Source organism: Pteropus vampyrus, unplaced genomic scaffold (assembly GCF_000151845.1).
Source record: "Pteropus vampyrus isolate Shadow unplaced genomic scaffold, Pvam_2.0 Scaffold31, whole genome shotgun sequence".
NCBI lineage: Eukaryota > Metazoa > Chordata > Mammalia > Chiroptera > Pteropodidae > Pteropus > Pteropus vampyrus.
The window spans coordinates 2033872-2044618 of record NW_011888812.1 but is presented as its reverse complement, the minus strand read 5'-3'; the positions used below and the strand labels follow the sequence as shown (position 1 = coordinate 2044618).

General features: G+C 40.6%; 1 protein-coding gene across 2 annotated transcripts in view; it reads right to left on the bottom strand.

Moving 5' to 3' along the window:
- Window positions 1–3670: 3670 nt before the first annotated feature.
- The window catches only part of TRIM44 (tripartite motif containing 44), a 105843-nt gene continuing 98766 nt past the window's right edge, over window positions 3671–10747 (bottom strand). For both annotated transcript variants that reach the window (XM_011356830.1, XM_011356829.1), the window contains one exon: window positions 3671–8260. In XM_011356830.1, coding sequence (XP_011355132.1) covers window positions 8233–8260 — 28 coding nt within the window. In that variant the 3' untranslated portion in view covers window positions 3671–8232. The remainder of the gene's footprint in view (window positions 8261–10747) is intronic.

Genomic DNA, 10747 nt, shown 5'->3' with positions numbered 1-10747 from the left:
ACTCATCATCACCATTAGCAAAAAAAGATGGATAGGCATGGAAAAATCCTTGCCTGTATACTGAATGGAGCACAGTTGATTAACTTAGATCATTTATACATATAATGAAAGTAGCATATGCTTTTACAATTATGCAGTGTTGAAGCAGAGTATCAGGGAGAAAGGATAGTTCCAGTCACATGCTTCTGGATTCCTTTATCTTAAGGTCATCGGATCAGGGCCAGGTTGCCACAAAGTGCTCAGTGATCCATGGGAAATGAACATGTCTTCATTCCAGGGCTTAATATATGCATTACATCACTATTAGAAGCAAGCAAGTCTGTGGTTGTTGGCTCCAACATGGATTAAGGTCAAAAGTGTCCCCAGAGACCAAATTTCCCTAGTGAGGGTTTGCCCACAACTCCATGTGTCCTTCACTTCTGAATTCTCTCTTCTCCTAGAAGCAACTACTAAATACCAAGCTTCTCAGTCTGGTAGTATGTCTACATAAGGTTTATTCTTCTTACAGCAAAGAACTGGAGAAACACAAGTGAGACTGTTATTATGGGTTAAATTGTGTTACACACAACTTGTGGTGAGGGTCCAGTTTCTTTTTATTGTACTCCAATTTTGTCGTAATGATGATTGCTTGAAATAAAAGGGCAGTTGACAGGGGCTTAGAGATAACAGGGATGGTTAAGTGATTTTTATAGCGGCAGTACCGGTTGTACCAGAATTTGACCTGCATGCTGCATATTAGTTTTATTCATCACATTGAGAACTCGGCATTTCCATTGTTCATGCCATAATATGCAAAGCACTGTAGCATGAAAGTCACTTACAAAGCTACGAAACAACTCTCTAAACACAAAAGTTCAGGTAGGAGGAGGTTTTGTTCAGCTAAATGTTCTAGATAGTCAAAGATTTTTCCTTGAAAGGTGTTTTTACCACTTGTGATATATTTCTAAAATCTTGGATATGCAAATTATTGCCTTCTGAGTATAATTTAGTTTCTTTAGATGTGATACTAAGGGTCATTCATCATTTGAATTTATACTGTCCAGTGACACAATGAGGCTTTTAGGGATTGAGAAGTGTATAGAACCATTTTGGCACTAAATGCCTCCCTAAAACATTGCTTTTTGAGCTATTCAGTCTACTGAAAATTGTTTGGCTTCCCTATTACTGTCAGGTCTTTTTCCTTCTTGATCTGTTTCCTCTAGAAGTCTGTTTTTCACTCTTAAATCTAATCTGCTGTAGGCTTGGAAACCAGACATCAAACGTTTAGAATTAGGTGTGAAGCAGAAATAAAAAGGTTCTAAGTGGGTGCTTTATGGGTGGATGTGTGACCTTTCCTTCACGTGTTGGCTTCCTAACATTTATTTCAATTGGTCAGAAGCCTTGTTTGCTTAGTTCCTAGTTCTCATTTTTGAATGGGTCCAGCAGAGGTTCCAGATTTTTCTAGTTTTGTCTCAATTACTCATTGTCAAACCACTGTTTTGGATTTCATGTTCAGGAAATAAGGATAGGTGAAGCTGGTGAATGGTCAAGTCCAAGCAAAAGGACTGAATCCTTAAAATGGTATGAAGGTTGTGGGCCATTTTTGTAAGGTAAATGGTATGCTGTGGCCAAGATGGCTAAATTCAGTAAATGAACTATAAAATAGACGATCTGTGTTTGCAGTCCCTTTCCAACAATACAAAGCTGGCCGAATGTCAAGCTGTTGAAGAAGCCTTCAAGATATTTAATTATAGATTCAGTTTCAACGTTGGCTGACTTTCGAAATTCCAAATCTGTGGCAAGAGAAACCCTGGCTTTGCCTTCCCTGGTGATTTCGTTATATATGGCCTAGGAATAAAGAAGATAAAGCAAGTCTAACAGTTCCCTCCTAAAAGTGTAATTTCAGGTCAGGAGAGGATTTCACTGCTACTCTTAGCTCTCCTTTCCTCACTGTACACTGCACTTCGCAGACAGTAGAGAGCAAAGCCTAAAAAGGGGCAAATACCTTTGCCCCAAGGCCATGCTGTACCTGTTTACGGGAGTGGAGGCAGTGACGTTGTTCACCGATATAAGGTGGGATCACTGCAGCTAGAAGAGAGTAACAGCAGGGGTTGTGAGGTCTGTTAGACCTGGGGTTATTAGACCTGGGTTTAAATCCCTGCTTCCTATTTACTAGGGTGTGACCTCGGGCATAGTATTAACACTCAAAATCTGATTCCCGAGCAATAAAAGAGGGGATGATAATATTAGTGCTGTGAGAATTAAATAGGATAATGTGAAAAGCAACTAGGACAGTGCCTGGCCCAGAGAAAGAGTTCACTAAATGGCAGCTGTTAACGAAAGTGAATAATGTTTAACCTGGAGACTTTAATATTTAATACATACTCAGCAAGCCAGTTATTACCTTGTCTTTTGTTTTTGTTTCTTTCTGTGACATCTTCTTCTCTTATTAAAACTGACAGACTGATTTTCTGCCAGGTGTACCTACCTCTGTTGCCTTGTTAAGGCCAGAAGATTTTCCAGACAAGCTGCAATTTCACCCTTTTATGAGTGTAAAGGAAATGGGGCCACCTGTGAGTTGGACCGAGCAAAGATCAATGAAACAAAATAAAGAGTTGTGGCTTTCAGAGGGAAAGACAATAAAATGAGAAAGGGCTGGGACAATGGGATGTGGTGTTGAGATTCTGGCACCAGGAAGTAGGGCAGAAAACCTCCAAATACATTGTGCTTTATTAAAACACAGACTCCCAAGTGCTACAGTGCGGGGCAATCCCATCCTGCCAGGCAGAAGTGTCCTCAGCAGCTAGGGAGAGAGGAAGTAGGGCCTAATGACTGCTATAGGAGACAGAGAGTCTGCAGTCCTGGTTTCATCAGCACTGCTCATGGGTGACCTGAAGTGACTGATCCATCTCCCTATCTTGGTACAATTTCTCCAAAGTTCACATACTCTCCTGCTAATTAAAGTGGTCTGATGGATACAAATTTGTTAAAAAGAAATTTAGAGCAGGGTTCATAAACCATAGCTCCTCCAGACAAACCTGCTGGTGGGTTTTAGGATGTAGTTTTAAAAATCAAATTTTAATGTGCACTTTCTAGTTTATATAGCATCTACTGTCTTGGGTTTTCACATTTTGCCTCTGAGTATACGACTTGTTTACAAGGCGACTTCTGGTCCTTATATTACAAACTGAACTGGAATTGCTTCATTGACAACATAATTCTATTTCTTCATCAATTATGTCAAATGTGTATTTCTAAGGTTCCACAAAGATGATTTTGCTGGCCTGTGATTTGAACTACGAAGTTTTTTTTCTAGAAAATATGCTAAAAATTAAAAATTGACCTCCCCACTGGTTAATCCAAATTGCAAAGCTTTCTTATTTGAAAAACATCATTCAGGACCAAGTATTCTTTAGGTTATAATCTACTGTGCTCAGAAAATTTAACTTAGTCAGGGACTGTTTTATTTTGAGAAGAAGACATATCAACATAGCTCTACATAATGATGACTTTCGGTCTGTCCTTCTGCCATTTCCCAGAGACCTCTTAAGCCACTCCAGTCAGGAGTAAATGAGACTCCCATACCTAAGAACCAGACACCATCATCTCTAGCATTATTACAGTTGAAAATGCAGACCATGAATATTTACACCTAGCAGGGTCCTTTGTGCCCAACTCTGAGAGACAAATGGTATTTCCAGTAATAGTTTATTGATTTCCAAATGCACAGGGGCGCTGAATCCAAACATCCTGGGATAGCAGTAAATCTCTCTTACAAAATAATTTACAGTATGAAAATGATATACTGAAACATTAACTCAAACACATAGTTCCCTTGAAAGATTGAGTGTTCCCTTGTTTAATGGAAAGGGTAGAAGGGGAAGATGACTAAGGAGGAAATGTGTGCACAGAAAATCAGGCAGAGAGCAATGGGTTCATTGGTTCTTCCCACCCATGCATTGTGGCCTGTCACTGTAGAAAGATTCGTCAGGTTTAACTCCCATTAAGTACAAATATATTGTCCCCTCAAGGCCATATTAAGCCCAGCATGGGCTCTGTGGCACCTTTTTTTTTTTGCACCAGTTTACTCACAACTGTCTTTAATTTATTTTGATTCTCCTGCTGTGACACTTGTTCTGCTGTTTCTGGTGTGTTCTCAGTTCCAAATGCTACTGTTTTACCTTGCAGGCCTCCGAGAGGGCAGGAACTGCCTGGGCCTTATGGCACTTAAGAATGAGCTGGGGTGGGGGCTTCAGAAACACTGCTGGGGAAAGGCAAAATTAATGAGATCTGAAGTCTCCCCTGTGGGCCTTCCTTTTCTCTTAGGGCTGGGCTGAATCCATCCATAATGAGATTTGTTTTTTTAAAAAAAATTTCCAGATGTGCTAGGCAACACTGCTATTGATTTTACCAAAAAGCATGGGTTGAACGACCATATGTGAATGTGAAATTTCAGGTACTGGCAGAAGAATATTTTCTAGGTGGGGGAGAGGACTCCTAGGCCCTGCCACTACAATAAGTTATGAATTCTGCAGCTGCGCAATCAGGCTTGACTAGAGTGGTCAGACTCTCAGGTGATCAAAATGGCTGGGTAACCAAATTTCCCATATCAAGACAATTTAGTAGGGCTGAAGTAAAATTTCCTTCAGGGCTGTCACCTCGGTGCAATGCTTTAGTAGCTGACAACATTTGCCAAGGAGTTGCTCTTCTTGTTAGCATCTTGTAAATAAGCACCTAAGTTCCAATTATCTGGTAACACTTATAATCAGGGCTGGCAGAAACTTTTGCTGTGGTATGCAAGACAATGAGGGGGCTGCTCTGAATTTCCCTTAGTTCTTAAATTGTGTGTGTGTGTCTGTGCATGTTTATACACACATACATATCACTCGTGTGTGTACGCATACACATATACATATCAGGTATCAGCTAGAAAGTCTAGCTCCACTGGACTTTGAATTACCATATCCTCACAGAGCACAGAACGGGCTAGGTTTACTAAAATATGAAGGTTTCCTTTTCTGCAGCAGTACAGCAGAAAATAAAGTGAGAGCAGAAACCCTTCACTCTTACCATTTCTGAGAAGTTCTATACTCTTAAAGGCCTAGAAACTATTTATGGGAGACTACAACTCCTGGGGACAAGCTTAAGTTAGCAATGTGTACTTAATGCATCTGCTAAAGTGGAAGAATAAGGCTACATCTATGCCATTTCTGAGCCCAAGCTACAGAAACGAAATGTAATTTTAAAAAAGAATTCATAAAGTGGGATGGTCAGACTATAGCAGGGGAACCTGAAGTCTTTTCTCTCTCTGTACTTTAGCTATAGCATGGGTCACAGAGTTAAGGAGAGCTGGGTTCAAAAAACGGCTCCAACGTTTCCTAGCTGTGTAACTCAATGGAAGTGACTCTTCCACTCCAAATCTGTTTTATTATCTGAGAATGGGGGCGTACGACAGGGCCTGGCTCATAGTTAGTCCTCAATACAGGTCATTTCCCTTCCTGGCTGGCAGAGCTGAGACTCCAAGCACTTTTTGGAACTGCCCTAGATTTAAAGACAACAAATCAAAGGACAAACCCCCTCTCAGTCCCCAGACACCCAATATTTGGAAGGCAGCCAGAGATTGGGGATAGGACCCAGTTCATTCTGAAGACATTCACTACTTGCCTCCCTTGATGACTTGTCCCTAGGGATTTCTGCAAAACTTGCAGCCTGAATCCAGTCAGGACACAATTTTGAGCAGTCTAACTTTTACTGACCTGGCAGGAGGGAAGCCTCATACTGCTGGGGCTTAAGGCTGAGCAGCATGTTCCAGCTTTGGGGGAAGCTGGTGCCACCGCAGGAAGCATCCTAGTTCTTACATCGATAAATAGTGCCAGCAGGAACTTAGGAGCCTGGGCAGAAGCTGCTGTACTGTTTAATGCTTCCCTGGTTAAAGTTTTATCAGGTGCTGAAGACAGCAGGAGCCCAAAAAGCAAACCTGAAATCTTTTCTAAGTAAAAGGAAAAGTGCTTTCCTTGAGGCTTACGGAGATATGATAATTTATTACGGCAGGCTGGCATGTATTTTTATATTTCCGTTAATATCCACGGCATAAATACTTGGGTTTCCCAAATACTGATTTAAAGTGATACTATATGATTGGGTATGGTGAGGCCAATGATCTGCCCACTGATAAGGCTACTATTTAGAGATTTAAAAATAATTATTTGGGAAAGATAACACAAGCTTCCAAATCCTATAGACTTCTTAATCTTCTGATTTTTAAATAGAGGCCATTGTCTTTCTTTAAGGGTAGTTTTGTTGGATATGGCTGGGGGTTGTAATTAGTGGTATGCCAAATTCTCCAGCTTTTGTGGGCAGATAGATAAAACACTGAAATTGCCTAAGCCATTTGTAAGCCACCAGTTTGAGAGAAAAATACTTTTTTTTTTAACAACCCAAATTCCTCTCAAATTGATAAATAAGTCCTGACATATTTAGTGAGCTAGGATAATCCTAACCCAGAAGTATATATGCCTGGTTGCTTCCTGGCATCAAAGGAACAATCGTTTCATAGCATGCACAGGTTTGAACATAATATAAATAGGATTTCTACAGTAAGTAGGTATTGTTTCTGCCTCAAAACCATCTTGTACACACACAAATCAGCTGGCCCTAAAGCTCTGTGATAGGTACCCAGGTCACAGGCAGGCAGGCAGGCAGGAAGAAAGAGATTTCCCCCAGTCCTGGCTCCTTTGATTCTGCCTCAGAGGCACTAGAAGTCTAGACCCCAAGTCAGCAGCAACCCCAAGGCTGTTTGGATGCAGTTAATTGTACTTCTCAGAAATGAATACCAAAATACCACTAAAGGCAGTGGAGAGGAAGCACGTACCCCAACTTGTAAATAAAAATTACCTGCGAAGTCTCCCATTTTATATTAACTAGGTTTATGAGTACGAACATTCTATTTCATCACATAACTGTGTTTGTTTTATTTAAAAATAAGGTCATCTCCTGACTCCAAACATTTCTTAAGTAAAATTGATGTTTTGGAAGATGCAGATTATTTAGCTTGCAGTTTTGTATTCTCTAGGACATCACTGCTCATTTGAGCATGAAAAACTTGGTTGTAAGGGAACGTGATTTGGAAGTGAAAAGCTAGAAGTCCAACCACGATTGTGTCTCTGCTCATGTTACTAAAGAGGAGAAAGCAGGACAGGGAGATGATCTGCAGATTTGTTAGTGGGGAGTGCCAAGGGAAGAGGGGTTCCAGCTGAAGTAAAAAGAGGGTGTAGATGGAGCTCAGAGATCGATTCACACACCACGGAGTGATAAGAATTCTCCCCACACTGCATTTAAGCCAAGTTAGGCTAGGCAGGTGGGGGGAAGGGGGGACAGTAAAAACCTACACTGAAATTCCCATTTGGTAATATACATTCCACCTTTCATGTGACAAGGTCCATAAAACCTGCAGAAGTCACCCAAATAATTCAGGTTCCATCAGATCCTTTAGTGACTATTTTGGAAACTCGGGCAATCTGAGTTCAGAAATAACGATTTCAACTTTTAATCAGATATCTTTGGTCCTCCTTTTTTTTTTTTAAGGTCATTTCCTTTCTACCTCTTCAATCATTTTTTTCATTTTCACAGCACTGAATTATGAATCTGAAGTCCTGGACAACCTCATGTACTAAAAATATCTCTATATATTTCTAAATTTTAACTCTTTCTCCAACCCTGTTTTCGAGCCATCCATCTTATTTCATGAAAACACATATTCACAAATGTATAACTGGGCTTTTAGAGACGATTTACGTGGGTTCAGTTGTACTTCGCCCTCATTTATTTCATGCTTCAATATAAATAGAGTGGGGTTTTATTAGCAGGTATGGGAAAAAAAAAATCTGACTGCCCTTCAAGATTATTCCAGATCGTTCCTAATGAAAAGATAGTATTTGTGTATACAATACTATAGGGGCTGACTTTCCTGAGTAAGTTCAAAGCAGCCACTGAGGGATTACCCGAAGGACCCTTCTGAATTGCTCCTGGTTGATTGATCACGGGGGCACTTTTCCTTGACCTATCACACAGTCAGTAAGCATAAAACTGGTCATCTGTTGAAGAGATACGTGCCTGCTGTGTGGGTCTGGGGTTGTATCTGGTGGAAGAACATTTGTCGCTGGGCAGCTTTCACAGAAATCAGAAGCCGTTATATATACGCTGTCACATACACACAAGGGGAAGGAATGATTTTCCACTGGGGATGGCAAGCCTTCATGTGTCCTCTTCTTCACCGGCACCACTACAAAGGAAAGGAGAACCAGGTGAGTTCAGACAACATAAGAAGGGAGGCAGCCTAGTCTACTGGTTGAAGGCACAGGCTGTTGTCAGACATCCCTGGATTCCAGTCCTGACCCTACCACCCACTGGTGGGCACTGTGGCCGTGGTCAAGTCACTTAGCGTCTCTAAGTTCTGATTTATTTGACTACAGGGATAATGATGGTAATAAAACCTACTTTCTTGGGTTATTGGAAGACTAAGTAAGATAATACATGTAAGATGCACAATGCTAGGTACACACAATAAGGAGTAGGTAAGGTAGTATTTTTTTAAAACTTACTTGACAAAATAAGTTGCTGGTAAAAATAAGCAGTTTGACTTCCCCTAAGTCTTAAGCCATCTATTGTTAGGAGAGAAAAACAAAAAGAAGCTATCATTCTGTACTCCCAATGGCAATTCTCACTTGGAATAAAGCCAAGGTTTCAATTCATGCCACAGGGACAGTCACTGGGTTCAAATGTCACTTCTTCAGAGAAGGTACTCTAAGTAGAAATTCCTGATTATTCTCTATCTCCGCCTTATTTATGTCTTTACCCTGATCACATCTTATAAATTGTTTGCTATTTACTCTCCCCTCTATTTGATTAACTACTATTTTATTTTATTAACTGTCTATTTTATTAATTACTATTTTATTTTATTAACTGTCTATTTTATTAACTACTGTTTATTTAGCACTAGTATTGTGTTAGGTACATAGAAGTTTTCAAGAAATAGTTTTTAAAAAGGGAGTGAGAAATAAAAATGACAGGAAGAGAAGAGGGAGGGAGTTGAAAGGCATAGTCAGTCATTACTGCCCTGACCAGAGGATCCTAGATGTCAGTGATATTCCAGTGGCCGAAATAATGAGTCGAGCGTCCCAAAGGTGGGCTCGGAGCTCAGATGCTCAAGGTTACAGCCTCCCTGGCTTGGTACTGGGAAAGAACACTGTTGATAAAGGGACGGGGGCGAGAAGGCAGGGCTAGAAAAAGAAAGGGGGCAGAAGCAAGCATACAAGAAATGGAAAAGTAGCAAACTTGCCCAGTTTCTACAACTCCACTTCCAGAGGCCACAGTCCTTAAAATCATAACAAGAGCCAATCTGAGCAAGTGGTTACTGTGTGCCAGGGGCACTGAGCTGAGCACTTCTCATCCATTCTAATATTCTTCATAACAACTCCAGAATGTAGGGACTATTATTTTTATTATCCCCATTTTCCATATGAAGAAAGTGAAGCTATGTGACTGAGATGTAAAATCTTCAAGTCACATAGTAAGGTTCGTGTCCTTAAAACTTAAGGATTAGTTTTGGCTGGATCAAGTCTGAAGTAGTCGAGCTGGGGTGCTTGGAAGGCAGGTAAAATCTCCTTCCTCCAGAAGAGACAGGAACTAAGGAAGAGGAAAGCCTTGGAGTGTACCAGCTCCCACCTATGACCTAGAAATTTTTTTCCTCACAAGTATCTATGTCTGTATAAAAGCTGTGCTCTTTTACATCCATTTGGGAAAGACTTTAAGGGAAAATATCCTAGGCAACTACGTTGCAGTACTTCTGCTACGGGTGAAAATATTTCAAGACACAGAGCCTGACATCAAGATAAGTGTAATCTAAGGAGCCAAAAAACCAACTCGGCAACCATCACTATCCAAAACTCTGTCGTTTACGTTCCGTTTTCCTGCCTGTTGTCCAATGAAAGGAGCATGATAGGAAGGGCTGGACAGTGGACCGTCGTCATTAAGCAACAGTGCCTGGTGGCATCTGTCCCAAAGGGAACAAAGGATCTTTTATGAAAGTTTCTCATCAGAATCAAGGCACAGATGGAACTGGCGTCATATTCTCCCCCTTGGTATTACATCCAAAGCAAGCTCTTATTGTTCTCTTGTCAATTTTCCTTCAAATTCAAGAGATCTATCATGGTGACTGTGCCCTTTCCTTAAGCTACAGTTCACTTTCGGCATTCCTGAGATGCATAGTTTAAAGGGTTCATGAGCCTACTGGAATTGTATACAAAATTTTGTCTGGGTGTTCCTTTGTCTGAGGCCATAATTTTCATCATATTCACAAAGAGGTCAACACCCCTTCCCCAACTGAGTATAATAAAATTATAAGTAAATTAAGTTCTTTTTGAGTTGCCAGGTTCATTACTATATAAGACTTGTAGAGTTGTCTTGGGGAAAAGGTCATAAGCTACGACTAATAAAATCTTTTCTCATTACCCTAAAAGAGAGCCATTCATGGGCCTGAATGATATAGTTCATCTCACAGTTTAAAAACCTGAGAATCTGGGATTCTGGAATATCACTGATTGATTCTTTCATCTGTTAAGTATTTACTGACTGCCAACTGAGCGTTAGGCATGTTGCTAGGCATGAGTAAGATGGACACAGTAGCTGCGCTTCTGGACTTAAGGCCTAGTAAGTGAGACACAGACAGAGACAGAGACATCCTACTTTGATCTACCTCCTTCTTGTC